The following is a 22,996-nucleotide window of genomic DNA, read 5'->3' as shown; positions in this document are numbered from 1 at the left end:
TGAAAACATCAACTGAAAACACAGGCACATAAAAAAAAATTGGTTGGTCCGGCAGACTAATCAATCCTTATATATTTTGACCCGCTGAATCCGAATCTAAGTCAGAATTACAAAGTTAGCTCAAATTTTCTAACCTAAAAAAAATTTTTTTTTTTATGTTGGTCCGACGGACCAGACTAGTCAATCCTTATGTATTTTGACCTTCTGAATCCAAATTCAAGATCAGAATTGCTGAATTGGCTCATTTTTTCTTAACCTTAAAAAAACATCTTGTAAAAGCAGTTTAGGTCACAAATGTATAATTCAGAGCGTGCAGGCTTGCGTAACCATATTATAACCGGAAAAAATTCAATAGGTATGACAAGTCTGAGCTTCTGTGACTAAATAGCGTAGAAAATTCACTTCCTTTTTCTATTATACATAACTCTTTCATTCTCGAAGGTTTGGATTAATGAACAAACTGAAACCTGGATGTTATAAGTCTGATGAGTGGAGACTATTCATCAATTCTTCTAAGAGAAGCTTGAAAGCAGTGTTGCTGCACAATACTAATGTATATGCTTTCATTCCTGTAGCGCATTCGGTAGTGATAAAAGAAAAGTACACAAACCTGAACAATTCTTGAAAAAATTAAATACACAGAACATAGATGGCAAATTTGTGGGGATCTGAAAATCCTCACCATATTATTGGGTCAATAATCAGGTTACACAAAAAATCCATGCTTCCTATGTAAATGGGATAGTAGAGATCGAACAAACCATTACATAAGAAAAGAATAACTGACAAGGACGTCTTTGTAACCTGGGTCTAAAAACGTTATAAACGAACTGTTAATTGAGCCTTCAAAAGTTCTTCTTTCACCTCTTTATATCAAATTAAAACTCGTGAAACAATGGGTAAAAAATCTGAATAAAAAAGGTGAATGCTACCAGTATTTACAAGAAAAATTTTCCAACATCTTTGATGCAAAATTGCGGGAAAGAATTTTCGATGGACCTCAAATACGTAAAATGTTGAGAGACGATAATTTTGTCACCAAAATGAAGACGAAAGAGCAGCATGGCTGAGTTTCAAAGATGTCACAGAAAATTTTCTAGGAAACCACAAAAGTCAAGATTACAGAGAAAGGGTGGCGGAAATGATAGAGAACTATAGGAAACTAAATCGCTTAATGAATCTTAAGTTGCATTTCTTGGATTCTCATATCGACTACTTCCCAGAAAATCTAGGTGATTATAGTGAAGAACGGGGAGAAAGATTTCATCAGGACATTTAGGAGATGGAGAATCGATATCAAAGCAAGTGGGATGTGAACATGGCTGATTTCTGCTGGACGCTTAAACGAGATGTCTCTGTGAAAGGGAAGAAACGTAAGAGAAAGCCATTGCACAGAACCTTTGATAATAAAAGAATTAGATATAATAGAAAAAAGGAGTAAATTTTCTACGCTATTCATTCACAGAAGCTCAGACTTTTGTCATATGTATTGAATTTTCCCCGGGTAATGTAGTTACGCAAGCCTGCACGCTCTGGATTATACATTTGTGACCCAAACTGCTTTTACAGGGTGTTTTTTTGAGGTTAGGAAAAAATGAGCCAATCAAATTCAGCAATTCTAACCTTGAATTTTGATTCAGCGGGTCAAAATACATAAAAATAGACTAGTCTGGTCCGCCGGACCAACCATTTTGTTTGTGTGTGCCTGTGAAATTAATTATTCCATTTGCTCGATTACACGATGTGAAATTAATAGTATAAGCATACGTTATCATCCATTTTCGTCTAAGATTATCTCGTACATTCATTTTCCATTGTTTCGGAAAGTAGGAAGCCGCACGGTATAAGGCTCGACGGCTCTACGAGGACTAAATCTTACGAGAGAATCGCTGTATTACGAAAGGATTACGAGGGTGAGGTGGAATTAAGGTGTAATAAGCCCGCGCAATTATATTTGCCACGCAGACATATATACTTGGTGTCCTTGAGTTACCTTAATGAGAAAGAACACAGCGCGGTTGAGTTTCGTAATGGAAAATTCACGAAGATAGCTCTTTTAAGATAGTTTCTATAAGAGTGCTAACTTTAGAACCGAGGCGATCAGAGAAAGGCAACGGGGAAAGGCTCGTGCAATTTTGTGATTATCAAGTTGTAACAAATGATGAGTATCTATAGATACACTTGTGCAACTACTCTCTCCTGTATTCATATAAATAATCCGAGCCAAGAAAGCTAAATCAAAGTCAATTCATCTTCATAAAATAATGTAGGATTTTATGACTTTTGTTAGAAAAGATAGGAATCCCAGCGTTTGATTTTTTGTATATTTTCTCCAATACTTCCACTTCAATATTTTCAGCGAAAGGAAGCGCTCTAGGCTAAATCAATTTCACGGAAGCTGTTATTATCCGTTCAGCTTCCGATGTGACCTCTGATATCACGTTGAAAGCCGTTGAGCTGTGGCTCACGCCGCCGTTTAAAGCGCTTATGCAATTCCTACGCATGAACTCTCACTAAACGATGCAAACTATCGGACAGCTACACCCGTAGAAAGGGAAATCGTCGCTTGGGCGAGTAGAACTAAATTTATCTGAAGTCGGAAGCGCGATCGAACATGCTTCACAGCAGTGTTTTCACATATTACGCACATACACACACACACACACACACACACACACACACACACACACACACACACACACACACACACACACACACACACACACACACACACACACACACACACACACAGGCACACACACATGTAAAGTACACAGCCGGGCAGAATCGCGACACGTATGCACATATAAACGTTCGTGTTGCTTTGGCAAACAGAGCCTTCGTTTCTTCGTTTACACGCGTAATAACGTGAGAATAGATACTCCACATTATATCCACTCGATAATTCGGCTATTGGCCATTTACCGCTGTATAAATGCTTGATTAATGCTTGATTAATACACGAAAGTATTTTTCTTCTTTCCTTTTCACAAATTAATTTTTAATAAATTTTTAAATTTATTGTTATCAACAATGCGCGCGTTTTTTTATTTACGTGATTGCTTTTGCTAATATGTTTTTAAAAAAATGTTATTAGTTGTTCAGAACTGACAATTTATTGAGATCATTTAATTATAAAAATTTTTTAGGCAAATATAAAATAAACTTAGCATTTATTCTTTTTTATACAAGCTACGTGATTTCTTGAAAATAACTGATGCGTTTTTAATTAAAATAAATTAAATGGGACTCACAAAGCGTCAGTAACCGTGTTACAAATTTTGATGTCATCTCCAGAAAGTTAATGTAGATTATGTGCAAATTTATTATGTAATAATAATAATAATGACATCGGGGGTGGTCCTCCTACGAGGCCCCACTTTGGCACTCAGACCGAGTCCATTGTGCCTCAGTAATTTATTATGTAAGGAGATGCTAAAAAATTACCAAAAATTATATTATAATAAAATTTTGACTAATTTTTAAGTTAATAATAAATTCTTAAATCAATCTGTCAAAACAGTATTAAAGAGATATTGATAAGATTATAAATTACTATAAACACCAAAAATATTGAAAAATGTATTAAACTCTTATTACACACTCTATATATAGTATATAACTTTTTGTTACTCAAAAGTATTGAAATTTCAACACAAGTTTCAAATCGACAACTTTCGATTTTAACGACGTCGTTTCAAAGAACTATTTGTGACTTGCGAGCACAGTATTGTGAAACAGTCTGCCACATGGCATTGTGCTGACAATACTATTTTATTATTCAGAATTTTTTAAGATATTTGTTGTTATAATGTTTAGTAATTTTTTGAAAAAAATGTAAATATCTGATAAAGTAAATGTGTAAAAATTTACCTTTTTTAACGAAGCTAATGTACAGTGTTATAATGCTCTTAAGGAATTTGTTAGCCATAAATCGCAAGTTTATGAGTAATTTAACTGTTTGGTAAACACGTGGTAAACTCTTTCGTAATATGGCGATATTTAACTGCAAACTAGTTACAGTTTTCATAAAAAATTCCCAAAACCTTTGAATATTTTTTAAATAAAATGATCAGTTAAAATTTGATATCAAGCAATATTTACAACAGTTATTATTTGTTTATTTTTGAATAAGTTGCTTTAAAAAATATGAATTGAATACAAAAACTTATCGACCATTATTCAGCCTCATTATCATTCATTTGTATGTACAATTCAACTAATAACGCTAGAATGGTTTCCGTCTTTTTTCTTTGCTTATTAGGCGCAAATAACGGTTAGATTATACACTATTATGAAATTATACTATATATATATATATATACGTTTACATCTTTAATTTTACTTTTTATAAAAACTTTAGAACTTTGATATACTTGCCTCTATTATTCCAAATAGAAAATGCGAAAGACAATAGCGAAATATCTGTGTAATAAATAAGAATATTATGACTAACAGATCAATGAACATTAAATTTCATGTCTAAAGAATCGAAGTTCCGGCATAATTATCAATTTTTAATAATCAATTTTTTGTCAAAATATATTTATGGAAGCTACACTAAGAAAGAAAAAATAATACATTAGCACGAATTTGAATTTTGCAAGACTGCAAATAATTTATAATACTTATATATATTCTTGAATAATCACTCCTTGGAAAACCTGCTTCAGTTTTTCTGACGTGTAGAACAAAAATTAGAAAATTTATTCAATTATCGCTTCCATCGGTTTTTCAATGAAAATTAAATCAGGTTTAAACTTTAGCAAAACATCAGACGCGTAGAATTTTTTCACATACATGCTATACTATGACACATATAACTAAGAACATATTTAATCATGAACATTTTATTAACCATAGCCAACGCCAAAAATTTCTTAAGAGGTTCAAAGTCCTAACAATATATTTAATTTTGATTGCAAATAAAAACTTTTTTAATACGTTTCATATTATATAGTTGTAATATGACAAAACACATGAAAATAAATCCTTTTTCCAACTTTAACTCCAAACTTCGCAAAAAATTGTAACATAATTAGAGTAATATAAAAACCAACTTTATATTCAGTATTTGAAAACCTGCAGAAACTGTTTAATTTAAACATAATCCTTTTTTGTTAAACTATGTAATCATCTTGTACATTATGCAAATATCTTAATATAAATGTTTCTTGATAATTCTCGATAAAAAAATACATTTACATTTGTACAATCTGACACTACTGACTGCAAATGATGTATTATAAATATTATTAAATCATTGTAATTAATTACATCTTTTTTACATGACACTCTAAATGTAAACATTAAATAAAAGTATAACGTAAAAATAATCTATAATTATACACTACATATTCTTGTGTTGTTTAATAAAGCTTTTTAGACTTATGCTTTTATAATATTTTTAGACGTACATAATGCTAATACGAACTATTGAAATCCGTGACTTATAATAAGTATATATTACAAAATATATATTATTAAAGTTAATGTTTTATATATGTAACATTAATAAAAGAGTTTTAAATATCAAGTGAATTCTAAATATTTTTATTCCATTATTTTCGAGCAATAACATTATTATCTTAGCGATAAAATAAAGCATGTTGTATTAGATATTTTTTAGAAAACTATGTTTATGCCATCATAGATTAAAATTCTTCGGTTACATTTTCTTGCAAATAAAAACGCCGGAAAAAAATGAATACTATAATCATGTTCTTTGTCATTTCGGAGCTCGTTCAAAAACACAAAAAAATTTTAATGATCTTACTTCAATTCTAACAGTTAATAATAATTGTTTTTTTTCTATTTATTTTTCTTTAAGAGACAGAAAAAGATTAACACAGACATTGCTATAAAAACAGATGAGAGAGTAAAATGATATTCCTTGTCCTCGTATTAGTAACAACGGAAATAGCTTGGAGGTAGCACTTTATAAGCAAACATCCATTAAAGAGTGGATGCGCATATATCCACTTTTTATTCTTTGTTTTTTGTCGTCAATTGTTTTCCTATATCTTGCTGACGTACGCACGCGTTATGAAAACGTGTACATTAATATTTAAACAAAAATCAAGAAATCGAACTAGCTCAGCTTAAGCGCAGTTGTAGTTTGTAAGCCTACAGATGTCTTCTAAATTTTTAGAAAGAAAAAATTAGTATTTGCTTGTGAAAATTAGTAATTATCGTTCTTTTCGTTTTTCTTGCTGGATTTCAAAATGAGTGTTACACAATTGATTAATCAATTGACAAGTCTGAACTACTTGTTTGTTTTTTATTATTCACATAATATAACATCGCCAACACAACGTAAAACTGTTCATAAATCATTATGGCAAATTTTATTTTTTATTTGAGCAGGAAAATAGATTTATAATTATATCTTCTTGCGTAATATATTGTAAGAATATAAGAATCTACACATTGCAAAAACATGTCAAAAAAAATAACCAAGTAAAAAACGCATACGAATTATTATTTAACATCAAATTAGCATTAAATGAAAATACGTCATTATTAATAAAAGATAATAATGCTAATGCACAATAATGCACAAGTGCTAATTTCTTATTGTATTAAAAAAATTTTATTTCTACATTTTGAGAGATTATCTTAGGAATTATTTTAGATATACTTAAAGCAACAGTTTTCAATAATCTACGCAAATAATTTTGATTGAATAGAATATGTTCTTAGGATTAATTACACAAAATCATAATTTTTTTATTTACAAGAACTAGAGAAGATATAGATTTCAGAGTGTTGAATTGGAATCTGTTGTCCGTTTTGTTCCAACACAGATTTTTTGGTAAATCACGAAAAAATATATGATTTATACATTAACTCATTAATGCCTATGGCTAGATCAAGGAGGATCAGAAAAGTAACTATTGGAAGCTTTATTTTAGGTAAAAAAAAAAACAATTTAAAGGTTAAAAAATTTTTTTTTGTTTATAATATAACAAAATTTGTTTAAATAAATTACGAAAATTGATTTTTTGAGAAAAACTAATAACGCTATTCGATTGTAACAAAAATATATTTTTATTTTGTTGTAGTAATGTTATAAACAATTTATCTGTCTATATCCGTTACTGCCCATGCCTAGATTAGCAGAGGAAACGGAAAAGTAACTATTGGAACCTTTATTTGGACCAAAAAAAAATTTTAAGCGTAAACAATTTTTTAAATTTGTTTATAACAAAATTTCTATAAATATCTTACAAAAATCGACTTTTTGAGAAAAATTAATAGCGCCATTTGATTGTACGGAAAAAATTTCATGGAAATCAATAGTTACTTTTCCGATTCCCTCGCTGGTCTAGCCATGGGCAATAACCACAGACTTTTACAATATACTACAGAAGTCTGTGGCAGTAACGGATGCAGACAGAGATAAATTGTTTATAACATTACCACAGCAAAATAAAAAAACATTTTTGGTAATGTAATACATGATTTCCATGTAATTTTTGCCATACAATCAAATGGCGCTATTAGTTTTTCTAAAAGAGTCAATTTTTGTAATTTGTTTAAGCAAGTTTTGTTATAAACAAACTTTAAAAATTTATTTCACGCTTAAAATATTCTTTTGATCTAAAGTGAAGGTTTCAAAAGTTATTTTTTCGATCTTTCTGTTGGTCTAGCCATGGGCATTAATGGGTTAATGTATAAATCACATATTTTCGTGATTTACAAAAAAACCTAACGTGTTGAAGCAAAACGGGCAACAGATTTGAGTCTAGCATCCCAAGATCTATATAGAAAACCTCCTCTAGTTCTTATAAATGAAAAAAAAATTTTGTGGTCCTGTGTCATCAGGGAAGATTTAACTTTAATAAAGAAGATAATCGATCTATCTTATTTTCAAAGTTCAACAAAAACACGTTTTTTTGATAAATAAAAAGACTCAATACATCTGATGTATTATGTATACTATTCATCGTGTCACAACCGATATTCATAACTCTTTAATATCTGCGTCAGCAGAAAAAATAACTTTACAACCATTGCAAAATTCTTTAATATTGCTGATTTATTTATTTATCCGATAGAAACTGTTTTTATCAAAACCAATCACATTTTCTGTCTCTTGGTAGCATCAGTCTTGATAGCATAAACCTTATTAACACATTGATTCAATAACTAGAAAGAAATTGTTGTGTACAGTATTAATCATTACATAATATTAATACATCCAATAATTGTTCCATTATTACGTACAACGTTAAATACGTGTGCATGATGTTGAAAAATTATTTAAAAAATTGAAGGCTTTTATTTATTAAACTGAATTTAACTATTTCAATGTAAGCTAAATTAATTTCTACTGATATTGAAATAATTTTATTATTTTGATAGCGGACTTTATACCTATACAAAAACAGTAAAATAAAAGTAAAAAATAATAAAAACAGAAGATTTATTTTACCATATTACTTTAATATACATATAAATAAATTATTTACTTTATGTAAATTATTGTTTGATAATACCCAAATTTAGCTTACAGTGAATGACGAAGACGTGGAATGATGGATAAAGTTGCTTTTTCTGTTTTATTGTTAGCCTTTGCTATCACGATTCCAGTACATGGCTAGTACATCTCAATTTTTGGTATTCAAAAATTTATATAGCTTTTTTGTCTTTCCGCACTTTTAAGTTTTAACAGACTTTCCAGCTGTTTTGTAATCTTCTTTGTAATTCCTTCTTTTAATAAAAATGTCAAGGGAAGAAGATTATTTACAACAACTTTCTGATTTAAAGAGTAATGCGCAAGAAATAAAAAATGATTCGGTAAATTCCGTAATGGCATAACAGGCAATTTGAGACAATGATGTATGAATAATGATACATAAACAGTATCACAAATAAATAATATGTAATAAGATTAAAAATTCTATTATATTAAAAAATAGAAAAACGAAAATAATACCCTTTGTGAGAATAATCAAAGTAATGATTCTTGTATATTTATTTGTAGCAAAGTCTTCAGTTTCTTATTCCTCTCTATTCGAGATTACATCGGATATGCATATGAATCATTCGAAGTATTATATTAAATATGGATTAAGTGGAGGGGAAACGGCAAAGTAGATGGGAGGCATAACGTGACGACCTAATCCGACGTGTCTGCGAATGGCGGCAGAAGGGTAAAGATCAAACTGACCCGAACTCGATCCGTACTCGTTATATAGAAAGACACGTCTTTAACGTATTCCATTAACGGCGCGCACTTCATTTCATAAGGTGCACATTATTCACTCATAAATGCTAAGTGCTACAGTTGCCTTTCTCTTGTGATTGATTTTCATCGTGGCGGATCGACGAATAATCAGTTCATCAATATGGCAGTGAACTCAGGTTCGAAATTTATTATTATCCTTAACTGTAGAATCTCATACGTGTAATTCTGTGTACAACGGAAAAAGGAATTTTTTTTTAAATTAAATTATAGCTCAAATTTGTATTTTGTAATTTTATCGCATATATAACGTTTCATTTTTATGGCAATAAAATGATAAGTATGACAAGTGGAGCTTAATATATTACATTGTATTGTGAACTATACTGAACATCAAATAACAACACAACAAAGCTTTAATTATGTTATTACTATATATATTGTACTTACAAAATGTATAATAATTTTACTACTTTACATATATTACAGTAATCTTAATGCAACAAAAAGAACCAATTTAATGTATATATTTTGAGACACTGAGAAAAATTATATGGGATCAAATTATTAAAATAAAGCATGCCGCATGGCATTACGATAGGTTTGTTTGACTGATAATGACATTATAATGTATCATTATTTATTTATAAAAATATAGCATAGAGCCATTATTGTAATTTATATTATGCCACAAAAATATCAAAAAAATTGTGCAAGACTAATTCAAACTATTTTTTTGACACTTTTCAACTTATTTGTCCAAATTAGTTACGTTTTATAATAAGTAAGTAATACATTATTGAAAAGCAGGACTACATAATTATAGAATCACTACATTATCTATTTACATTACTTTTTCATATAAAAAAATTAAATGCTTATTATTTCTAATTCATTCTTTATTTTAATAAAACTTTTCTGTACATATATTGAAAAATGTGTATTTTCTTGTATTCTAAAAATTAAACTTGACAGTTTTGGATGAAGCAAATTTAAGCATAGAAATTATGAAAACAGATCTTTACATATTTTTACACGAAACCTTATAAATTAGTGCTTTTATGTTATTTAAGGAAGAATAGCCTAATATGAACCAGTCATCTAATCTAAATCATACTTTATTAATTTCTTTTTTATATTTAATATACATTTAATAATATAACCCTTAAGAAAAAGTACTAATTAGTCTATCAGTTACTGATTAAATATCATCAGTAACTGATAGACTAATCAATACTTTTTCTTAAGGAAAAAAATGTTAATGATAAAAATCTTAAATAAATAAGTAAAAATAAATAAGTATAAAAATACCAAATTTATACAACTTCTTTTGAATATGACAAAATCTATTATAAATATGACAATTTGAATGTGACAAAAAAATTAGATGCACTCTATAATCATTTTATAATTAATTTTTGTAACTGATAATAATCTAAATGTAGTTTTATTAAGTTACTATATTTTTGTAAAAGATTTAATTTTTATAGATTAGATTTATATAGATGAACATTATTTATATATATATATATATATATATATATATATAGGATATTTTATATTTATTTTATATGTGCATATTACAATTATAAAAATTAAATTATTATTTTTGTAAAATTTTTTAAGTTATATAAATCTTACCAACATAATTTGATAACTCACATTTATTTTTATACACACTTATTCTCGATAACATACTTATCAAATATATGACAAATTTTTACGTGATAAGCTAAATATAGGTTAAGCATAAATGCAATTGTATTATTAATTATATTATTATTGCATGCTAGATATTTTTTAATTTATTATATAATATTAATATTATATATAATATAATAATATTTTCTATTCAAATTTTTAATCATTTTTATTCGCAAACTTATTATTTTTAAAGAAGACACATAAAAAAATAGATTTAGAAGAATGATTACTTAAATAGTACCTAGCTTTTACATTATATTTTAAAAAGGCTTACATAACAAATTAATTTATTCTTACAAAAGATTAAACATATAATAAGTGTCTTAAAGCGAGTGCCTTTGAAATTTGATCGAGGTCGATAATGTAGGTCATTCATGCACATCATTAATGAGATTTCATATATGTATTACTTGTATAGATTTAGAAATTCTTTTCCAGAATTAAAGTACACATATTAATATCAATTTATGAATTGAATTTTATATTGAGAACAAAAAAAAATTTTCTCATATTTGCTCTACTTATCGACTTTTTACGCGTACATAACCTAAATCTTCGTTTTTTTATTTTCTAATTTGCGGAATGCGAATCTTTTTTTCTAGGCTTCTAATCTTATTTCTAATTGCACGATATTGTTCCCGAAAATTTTTTCTAGGAAGCAACCCGATCAAAAATTTTTCATGTAAAAGTATGTAAAAATCTGTAGAATTATGTATCAAAAATGTCCATGTAAAATTTTACATTGTATATTTTTATTTAATTTTACATATTTTTATATAATTTTAATATAATTTTATAAATTTATACATACTCTTGTATAAAAAAATTTTTGCCAGGAAAAAAATTGCTTATTTACAATTATATATAATTACATATAATTATACATAATTATATTTAATTATATATAATTACATATGAATAATTTTTTCTCAATAAAAAATGTTTCATGTAAAAGTATGTGTAAATTTCTAGAATTATCAAAATTATATAAAAGTATATAAAATTATGTAAAATTATATAAAAATATACAATATAAAATTTTGCATGGGCATTTTTGATACATAATTCTACAGATTTTTATATATTTTTACATGAAAAATTTTTGATCGAGAACGCGACCTTTTTATACATATAAACTAGATTTTTTATATAAAGCAAATATTGTCATTAAGTGATTAATAAATAACTTTTTTTTTTAATTTATCAGAACAAATCATATGTTGCCCCCTTTATTTTTACGCGTACTTTAATTGTGTAAAAGGATTTTGCATTTTGTTATTCCAATTTGAAGATCTAAGTTCGCAAAAAAATGTCGGTAACTCTGTCACTTCCGGATCCTCTTAAACACTAATTGTAAGTTAAATTTTTAAACAAAACTTATATACAAATTACTAAATGAAAAGTATATATCACAAACCATCTTAATAAGTAGCATAATTTTGATAATTTTCTCTCTTCCTTTTTTTCTCTCTCCCTCTCTCTTTTACTCCTATAAATTCATACATTATATAAAAAAATATATATATAACTCTCATTGTATTATTATATAAAAGATTTCACAATAATAACAATTGCATTATTAAACCAAGTTTATTATTATTTATAAAGTATATAATTAATATTTATACTGATGAAGAAATTATTTTTTATTTGTATTAATTATTCTTTTTTATCGTGCTGTTCCCATGATTACCATGGATAGTGATATGTACATTGATAAATTCACGTAATTACAGTGTCGACATTAAATTTCTCATTCCCAACAATTTCACAACAATATTTGATATAAAAATACTGTTCTCATAAAGTATTCTCAATTTTATAACTTTTCGATAGATTCTCTTTGCAAATAATTTACAGATCATTGGCACGAAAACAAACACGAGCATGATAAACTCAAAATTGTCATCGATATCAAACGATGACAATTGAAATTGAATAAATATATGTGACATCCTATCGTTTCAATTGGCAATCAATCGCGGACGTCGTTAAACTAATTATTGATTTTATTTCCACACCGCCGTCGTTACTGCAGTCTGTTTACTCTTATGGTAACGTTTAATGACAGCGACAAAGAAAATGATATATCAGTCGCATTTGCATGCGTACAACGTAGTCGACGTGCGTTCATGCTAAATCGAACGTTTGCCTAGCTTCTCGACCCTGAAGACTCTTATACCACGTATAAGAGTGGATACCAAGCAGAGCCAGGCTCATTTTCGAAAGTTTTTCGGTGCCGCTCGGATCGTCTGGAAAGCCGAGCCCGCGTGAATTTCGCGTTTTGACTATTTTCAAAGTTTCGCGTTTTTATATTTGAGTTACGTGTCCATTAACTAATAGTACGAAACTGTTCAGCGCATCATGGCACCCTTAAGTGAGTATAAAACGGTTTTCCTAAACGAAAATACGCGTTTTCACAGTCCTTACATACAGTACTTCTACATGCTTATAAAAGGAAATCGTACCGCTTGTGTGCCAAGACACCAATAATCAATTTGTATTAGACAGCATTCCTGTCAAATTAATCGTATAGAACGTACAAGGATACGACCTTCTGCTGGCCTAACGTTAGAAATCACATCATGTATGTATTAAATATCAGGATCGACGGCTAAACAATTTCAGAAAAATTAATGCGGCCGCATCGACCGCTATCGACTTTCTAAGTGGCCAACGTACAAGACCAGTGAACGGCCGAACACCATTCACATTTTTGTCCGTTCTGGCGCGCGCTTTGGTCGTACAAGTCGACAGCTTATCCGTTTTTAATTACTTTGCTACGCTTGTTTCTTCGCGTAAGAAACGTAATTGCTCGCAACGTACTGCCGCATCAAACGTGAGTACCTCGCCGAGCTCGCTTCAATGACCGCTCCAAAGAATATCTTCAACGGGCAAAAATCAACAGCGTTTACTTCGCAAAATCGCGAAATGGCGATATCAAGTTTTTTGAATTTACTTAATCTCAAAATTGGTACCTAATAACTTTTTATTGTATTTTTAAATTCATCGTTTTATTGCAGTATATGTTCGATTAATTGCTTATTAGGTCATCATATGTCGTAAACAAACGATATTACGTAATGAAAACTTTTTGATTGTGCACTTTTGCAATCTTAAAATTCTGTTGACATTACTATACTTTATTACACAATATGTTCGATGATGACTTATGCAATTTAATATTCGTGTTTAATATTCTTCTCCTTTGTAATTCAAAGATTATAGTTTTATGCAAGATTTTCTTGGTAAAAAAAGTATCTCTCTTTCTCTTTCTCTTTCTCTTTCTCTCTCTCTCTCTCTCTCTCTCTCTCTCTCTCTCTCTCTCTCTCTCTCTCTCTCTCTCTCTTTACTTATATTTACTTACATTATTATAATAGAATAATTATGTTATTCCATAATTGGTGATATAATTGGAAAGTTAGGTAATTCTACGTAAGAAAGTAAGTTAAAAACATAGAATAACATTTTATTTTGATGCATCAATTCCGAGAATTAAATTTAAGAAATTAACATATTTTGAAATAAAAAATATCAAGTATTTCACAAATTATTTTTTTTATTAATTTAATTCTTTTATACATAGAATAATGAGATAAATTAACTGGTGCGACAAAAACACATAGATGCTTTATAAAATAATAATATATTAATTATATATTAATATTCAATATAAATAATATATTTTAAAAAATAATTACACGTTTTTTTTAAATGGTATATTTTATTCTTGTTATGACGAGAAAACCTTGCATAAAATTCTAACGTTATTAATCAAAAAAAGAATAAGATTAATTATTAAGTTGTATTATTTAAAATTAATGTTTTTGACTGTACTATTAGTTACAAAACATCCTATATAATATTATACGTTGTATAATAGTATAGCTTAATTTATTATATAGCATATATGATTATATTAGAAGATTTACAAGCTTTTAAAGCTTAAAAAAGAAAATAAAGAAAAGAGAATGCTTGTAAATAATATAAATGCATTTATTTTTAAATATTTAAATTCTTCAATGCTATATAAAGCAATCGGTTATATAATCGTAGAAATATAAACAATGTTTACATATTTATGCAAAATTAAAGATGTTATGCAAAAGCAATTTGTAAATTTCTAGTGAAAAAAACATAAATTCCAAATAACGTAGTAGGAAACGTTTTTTTTTAAACTAGCCTTGAATTGCGAATTTAATTACCATTTAAAACGGCTAATTTTGGGCTAGAAATAAATTATTAGAGCAATGCAGTCTCACGTTGCAAACCGCTAACGGTGCATAAACCGCTCGTGTTTTCCAGTTACTTATTTTCTTGGGAATTCTTCTTTCCTTAGTTTTTCCAATGAAAACATACGGGATTTTTTGCGCTTCTTTCACAATTGTCTTTCTCCAGATCTAGCGAATTAGTTAAACAAACAACAAAAATTTCTTTTAATTGCTCTAAATATTTTTCTAATATCTGAAATTTGTTGCATGTGCATTTGTTACTCTTACGGCTATTCTCATAGAAAATTATGTTATATCTTCCGAAAATACAAAAATATAATAAGTTTAAAAAAAGTTTAATAAAATGAACTTATTATATTTATAATACAGTAAGTTTACAATATTATAAATGCACACATAAAAAGCTTCAAATAAAGATAAAGATAATTCATCAGTAACGATTTAAAGTTGTAAATTAATCAAGTATTTTATACTACATTATTATTATTATTTTAAAACACTTTAAAATAATGAAAAATTATTACTTTTAATTTATCAATTTAAAAAAAGCGGAGAATTAACTTTATATAAATCTTTATATAATTACTATGTAGATTTGTAAAAAGACATTATATTTAGCGCTCTTGAGAAAGTCTTACAGCACTTTAAGAACAGTCTTACAGATCAAAACTGGTCCTGGACCCCACGAAGCAATTTCTTCATGACCATGACACAAATATAGTATGTAAACTACACTTTCTGCCGAACCGCTTTAAGGTGATATATTCCATAGAAATTGCAATTGACGATGAAACGTAAAAATCTCTTATAATATAATGATATAGCAAAAATATAAAAAAATTCACGCAATACATTATTTCCTTTTAGTCTCTTCGTCTAATTTGTGATTAATCTTCTCTTACAAAAGTGTAAGTTGTAATGACAAACCAATATATCTTGAATTAAAAAGCTAAAATATATTTCGTGTTTATACTTGTGTATTTATGCAGACATATGTGCCGTGTAAAAAAGAAAAGAAAAACCAGAAAGCGATTATACATTATTCATTATTTTTCGAAAGAAGAATTGTGTAACCTTTCAGTTATGTCACCTTTCATTCGTATTTTGTATGACAATGTTGTTTTCAGCAATATTATGCAATTTGGTACAATTGCTGCGGGCAAAACAGCATTTACTTCTTACATGCACATAAAATCAAGGTCCACAATAATAAAATATTAAATAGTGATAAAATAATGTCATTATTTAATCTTACAAATATATACAGAGTTCAAAGTGATACTAAAGTAAATCTACAGTACATGAAACTTTAGAGACAATCTGATATTTAAAGGAGGCCTTGTTATTAAAATTATATTATATTATTATTACTATTATTAAAGTGGATCTTGCAGAGAAAGAATTAGTCAATGAAAATAAAATATAATTATATTAAATATAACTGCTACTTTCTTAGTTATTAGTGTTTTCATATCAGGTCATAAAATTGTGTCTCGTAGAAAATGTATTTTATTTTTATCAATTTTTAGCAATGGCAGAAAAATTTGAATAGCTATTAACATTTAGCTAATATTTCTACATTATTTCCTTTTATGTTTACTTTAAACAAATGACGTTTTTTAAGAATCTTATACGAGATCATCGCGAATCGATTTGAAATAAGTTCTCAGCATCTTCCGCATTTTCCGTTGACCGGATGTGGCTTCATGGCGCATTACGCGCGAAGAAATATTTGACGTTCCATTTACGGCACACCTTTATTTTGCGAACGTTTTTACTTCCTATCCCGTATAATTATAATTTTCATGACTCATCACAAACGCAAAATTTTGCAACCAATCAAGCAGAGTTTGCGTCCGCGAATTCATAAATGTCAAACGATAAATAAGATATCTGACTTCCTCTTCTCTCTCTCTCTCTCTCTCTCTCTCTCTCTCTCTCTCTCTCTCTCTCTCTCTCTCTCTCTCTTCCCCGTTCTCATGTTGCTGCGAAGACATCTGCCTGCATAAACGTTTTCAACTTATCTCTTGACATAGTTAAGTTATCTATCTCTTTATTTCTGTAAAAATTTATTACAAGTAATGTAAGATAATGCTTTAGAAAAGATTATTAAAAGATATAATTATAGAAACAAGAATATTTCCTGTAACTTTATTCGAGTATTCCTTACGGTATGTGAAATATTAAATTACATTATTGAAGGATAAAGTATAAAATATGAAGATCTTTGTTTGGAAATATTATTTCTGAAATAAGAGGAAGAATACACAAAAATAAGAGAAAGAATAAATAAGAGAATAAATAATAGAGGAAAAGGAAACATATTGTTATATTTTATTTTTTAATAAAATTATTTTATCATTCTTGCGAATGACAGGAATGTACTTGTCGTAATTATTTCAATGTCAAATCTAAACAGTGGGAATTGTTAATTTGCTCACAGACGTACTAGTCAATATATACTTTTCGCAATTCGTGAAAGGATATTTTTGGTCGGCTGCCAGTTGTTTACAAAATCAATGGCCGTCCCGAAAGCGAGGTAAAGTGCACTTAAGTGCATTCACGATTGCCAAAGAGTAAAGCAATGAAAGGGGACATCTAGGTGAACATTTCTTCATATCTAGCATCATCTAAACAAACTTGTGTTTATAAGATTTAAAGTTATTCAGAAATAGTTTAATAACAACGTTTTGATTATTTTTAATAGTATTCTTTTTTCTTGTTTCTTTTAACATATTTTTTTAATATACTTTAATCATTTATTGTGTCAAAGTAATTATAATAATCAAATTGCACACTTGACTTAAAAGATTTATATTTTCACGGACAAAACGATGTTTTTTTTATTAATGTATCTATTTATCTAAATACAGATTTGAAGATAATTTTGTTGAATCATTAAAAGAATTACATAAGACGTTCAAGCGTGATAAGTAATACAAAAAGTTTCAATATTCTGGAAATTCCAGTTTTGCATGTAATTATTCTGATGATGTAATAAGAAAATATTTTTATGTCTGTATTTAGCTAAATTTTTAGATTCTTTGGCGAAATCGTTCTTTCTATATTTAATTGACTGAAAGATAAACCATCCATTCTTTGTTCAACCTTAAAATTTACTTTGCCCAAATTCATTGCTTTTTAGCGATTCATGACTTGAAGATTACTTCGAAACTTCGAAATTTTCATTCAGAAGAATCGTTTCCATCCTTCTATATCAACGATATTGTGCACGAAGGATCGATATACCATTAAAGGAGAAGTGCCTCATAAACGACTTCGCAGAAGACGAGGTACCTAACTCCAAACTTGAAATGTAGTTTGCCGTGACGTGCCTCGCCTGCAAACAAGTTGGTTAAGATTTACCACAGAATTTTTTAAATACCCCTATTAAAAATACAGCTCAGAATTTTTCGCTTAAAAAGTAGAAACATCTATAAACGCGATGATTGTAAAATTAAAAAGTTTTTTAAGTTAGGTTACATACAACGCTCCATTGTAATCTTCACATATAGATATGAATAAATATAAAAAAACTGTATAAAAATGCAACGTGAAGAATCCCAATACCTCTTTGTTCCAAATTAATGAATTAGAATTAGAACAAACTGTTTCTGATTAATTAATTGTGCACCTTACGTAATTTCCTTAAACAAATTGAATTGCAACGTTCCATCGATGAATAATAACGATTCAGCATATAAATGCAACTTGCAAAGTAGGCACGTTTTACACAACATCGCGGGAATTAGCATTGTCGTGTCGGTATTGTCTACTTTTATTGATTTGCAACCTAAAGGCAATGTCATAATTAACTTCCATGTGGACGCGGTCAAGATTACGAGCTAACACAGCACATACGATAATGGAAAATAGAGACGGTCTCGCGTGCCATCGCAGTATGATCAAGTATGATCGTACTGCACCGTGTAATAATAACGTTTGGTTCAGGCATTGCATAATTGCATCCTGCAAAGTCGTCGCAAGTTCAGGCGCGTGGCGTCACGGACGCGTTACATTTACATCCTCCTACATCGTTCTTCACATCTCGCATCTGATACCTATATACTCCATAATACATTACTGCGCGTACATATGCGCGCACGAATGATTTCTCGACTTCGGCGAGCGTACTTAAAATAAAGAAAAAAAAAAAAAATATCGTATGGTGCACAAATTTGTTCAAAAGCACGATAAGACGCATGCAGCTGGCAGAAACTGTCCACAGAACACCAACGATATCATTATATCGAATGACGCGTACCTCGAATCACATAAGCGTATATGTATGCAACGTTTTATCTTTCGATGCACATAACATTGCACACAGGGAGAAAGTTCTCTTTAGATTTAATAAACAGTTTTGCTCGACTATTGCAAAGCATATATGTTTCTTTAGTTTTAATAAATTTTACACAGATTTCTTTAGGTTTACTAAAATTTTTTAGAAACAAAGAAGTATATGTTTTGGAATAGTGAAGCAAAACGGTTTATTAAATTTAAAGAAATCTTTCTCTCTGTGCACACACGTTTCGTTGCAACGACCGACAAACGGTACTTTTCGCCAAAATCCGTAATCCGTAAGTTCGTAAATTTGATGAAAGTAAAATAAATTGCTTTCGAAAATTCCGAATTTTATTTTTAAAGTGTTTAATACACCTTAAGACAGAATAAATATTGTTGATTTTATTATTTTCTTGGTTGCTCACCATTAATTGCTTATCAAATCGCTATGTAATGTTTAAAACGGGCAATATATTTTATAGAACATTAATATGATTTATTATTATATTTATTCTTGAACTTTAACAGGCATAGTATATGTGTATTTAAAATTTTTTCTTTCATCATTATTGAATAAATATAAATAACATTTATAATGATAGTTTATAACAGTTGATATTTAATTTTATGATATTTTCTTAACTTTTGTGTTAGTTTGACAAAGATTTTATTAATTTGATTTTTTGTTTACACAACGCTATATAAATGTAACGTAGTTATTGCGGTAATTCAATTAAAATAATTTTCTGACCACAGAATGACTCCTCTGAATGTTTCTGATAACGTGGCTGAGTCATGTTTTTAACGATTGTCACCGCAAACGTGACAGACACGCCAATGTCGCCAATAAACATTTTATTCTGCAACTCTGAAGTTAGTCAGCTGCGTCACTGCATTCATAATACACTAATTTAATGATCATTCTCGCAAAAAATAAAATTTGTCTTTTTCATCGAGTGACAGTATCGCTTGATTTCATATAAGAATTGATTGTTTTTCTACTTCTTCTTTCGCGTGATATTAAAATATATATTGCATTTTTGTGTTGGTGATTATTGTGTATACGTGTATGTCTGAAATAAATTATTATAAACCGAAATAAACAATAACCTGTTTCTCTCAAGATTGTTTTGAGTACAATACACACCTATAACATAAAAATTTGGATGTAATAATCTAAATAAAACTTTATTAAATCTTTATAATTTTATTTTTAACCGGTAAATAAGAAACCATTTTTTTGCAAAATTTTTATTTCTTTTACTCTTAATTAAATTGAATTAAATCATGATTGACAACTTAATTGTTAACAAATTAGCATAAATTAGCTATTAGTTGTTTCCATAACCATTTATGAGTGTATTTACTATTGCTCTTAGAGAATAATCTGCTAAAAAAGAATTGAAAAAAATAAATAATAGCTAAAAGATATCTTGTAAATTATTTTATCACTAACGTATTATATTACTTTTGCAGAAGTCATGTTGTCGGACATCACCGAAGTGCCGTTCATAAAACTCGACGACTCTGTGTTTGAATTTGAGCTGGGTCCTCCTAGTGAGGAATTAAAAGAGGTAGCCAGAAAGGAATTGAGAGAAACTCCTGAGCTACAAAAACAATCGATGGCTCGCCTACAGGAATTATTAAAAGGTAATACGCTAAAAACTTTGATAAATGAACTTATTAAAGTTAATAACCAAACTAGCAAGGTTAGTTAAACAATAACAATCAGAAATAGGACCGAAGCATAAAAAAAAATTTTTGACATTAAAAGCATTTTGTAAAATTCAATTTTGCCATTGTATATTATTATATAAACTATATAAACAAATTGTTATACTATATAAACAATATAGTACTATATAAACAATACAAATTATTATACTATGTAAACAAATTGTTAAAAATTCAATTGTTACAAATTGTAGAGAGAAAAATTAATTACACCAACTTCTACAGGAAAAATAATTCAGAAACAGATATATTTTTTTCTTAAATTGTTTCTTATTTATTAAACAATTTTTCTCGTATTAACTATCAAGAACGAGTTTCAATAGTTTATATTGCTTATTGTTATCATTTTTTACATGAACAAAAAACAATTTACGTACTACATCTCTCAAAGACGTCTAAGAAACATCTTTCGGAATCTTTTTAAACTTCTCGTGGATATTATCGTTGGACCATTTAAAATCTTCTTTGTTTGACAGCCGAAAAGGATCTGAAATGTCCGTGGGACAACGAGGCCTGGTTGATCAGATTTCTGAGGCCGTGCAAGTACTATCCCGAGTCGTCGCTCAATCTCATCAAGCACTATTACAACTTCAAGGTGAAACATTCGTCCGTGTATAACGATTTGAAGCCGAGCAGAGAAAAGAATATCTTCGAGCAGAACATTCTGACCGTGCTACCCAATCGCGATCAGTTCGGCCGACGTATGCTGATAATCGAGCTGGGCAAGAAATGGAAGCACAACAAGTGCAGCCTTGACGAAGTCTACAAAGGATGCGTCTTGTATTTAGAGGCGGCTATGTTGGAGCCGGCCACGCAGATCGCCGGCGCAGTCATTCTCTTTGACTTGGATGGTTTCAGCCTTCAACAAGCCTGGCAGTTCACGCCGCCGTTTGCCAAAAGGATAGTCGATCTGCTTCAAGAGGCGATGCCTGTGAGGATAAAAAATTTACACATCGTGAACCAGCCGTATATATTTGACATGGTGTTTAAACTGTTTAAACCGTTTCTAAATGATAAGTTGAAGAAGAGGGTGAGTGCACTATGAATTCCTAAATAAGTAAAATATTAGCGGTAAGCTACTTGTAGATTATTGTAATGTAGATTATTGTAATTGTCAGAAAAAAAACAAACTTAATTTGTTATTTCTTAATTGTTTTGATTGTATTATTTAAACAACTACAAAATGATAAATTCTGCTGGGTTTTTGCAATCAATTTACTATCACATTCTGCTAGCAGATTCTGTTACATTCCTGACGACAAAATTTATAACAAACACTTTGCAATTTATTTTTATTAAATTTGGCTTTCTTAAAATATTATTTGTTTTTTTACAAAAAAAAAATAGTATTTTGTGTAACAAGTGCATCATCGAGTGGGCTATTACCCATGAGCACGTTCACTCACACGAGTGCGCAATAGCCCATTCGCACATAATATTGCACACAATATTTGTTGTTATCTCTGCGTCGAAGACGTGGTCCTTGAGTGTGAATTGATAGATGAGAAAAGAACCACTTTCGGTGCACAGGTAGCAAAAAATTTAGTTTTCTAAAGGTCGAGTATTCATGATTTATTTTGTTAAACGGTTTTTATATTTGTTTATTTCTACTAGATAATCTTTCATGGCAGCGATCGTAAATCATTGCATGAATATATATCGCCGAAATGCCTACCGTCACAATATGGTGGTACGCTGGAAAAGAAAACGATAGATGGACTCCAATGGTACTCATTACTCGTACAAGTCGACAAAGAATATGAAGGTAAGGAAAGCTTAAAAAAAACTAAATTATTCGTCTTGTAATAACCAGAAATTGAAATAAAGTACAAAAGCTATTTGACGCGAATAT

General features: G+C 29.0%; 1 protein-coding gene across 6 annotated transcripts in view; it reads left to right on the top strand.

Moving 5' to 3' along the window:
- LOC105828199 (alpha-tocopherol transfer protein-like) overlaps window positions 1–22,996 on the top strand; it is a 35,985-nt gene that overhangs the window by 12,161 nt on the left and 828 nt on the right. For 3 of the 6 annotated variants that reach the window (XM_036292463.1, XM_036292465.1, XM_036292464.1), the window contains exons 2-4: window positions 20,887–21,060; window positions 21,621–22,174; window positions 22,759–22,909. In XM_036292463.1, the coding sequence (XP_036148356.1) occupies window positions 20,892–21,060; window positions 21,621–22,174; window positions 22,759–22,909 (874 nt within the window). In that variant the 5' untranslated portion in view covers window positions 20,887–20,891. Of the gene's footprint in view, window positions 1–9,130; window positions 9,370–12,854; window positions 13,272–17,982; window positions 18,420–20,886; window positions 21,061–21,620; window positions 22,175–22,758; window positions 22,910–22,996 lie in introns of those variants that run through there. The other 3 variants (XM_036292462.1, XM_012666427.3, XM_012666428.3) reach the window with 3 other exon arrangements.

Source organism: Monomorium pharaonis, chromosome 9 (genome assembly GCF_013373865.1).
Source record: "Monomorium pharaonis isolate MP-MQ-018 chromosome 9, ASM1337386v2, whole genome shotgun sequence".
In the NCBI taxonomy this organism is placed as follows: domain Eukaryota; kingdom Metazoa; phylum Arthropoda; class Insecta; order Hymenoptera; family Formicidae; genus Monomorium; species Monomorium pharaonis.
Note: the sequence above shows the minus strand (reverse complement) of the source record. Positions and strands in the feature narration are given on the sequence as shown.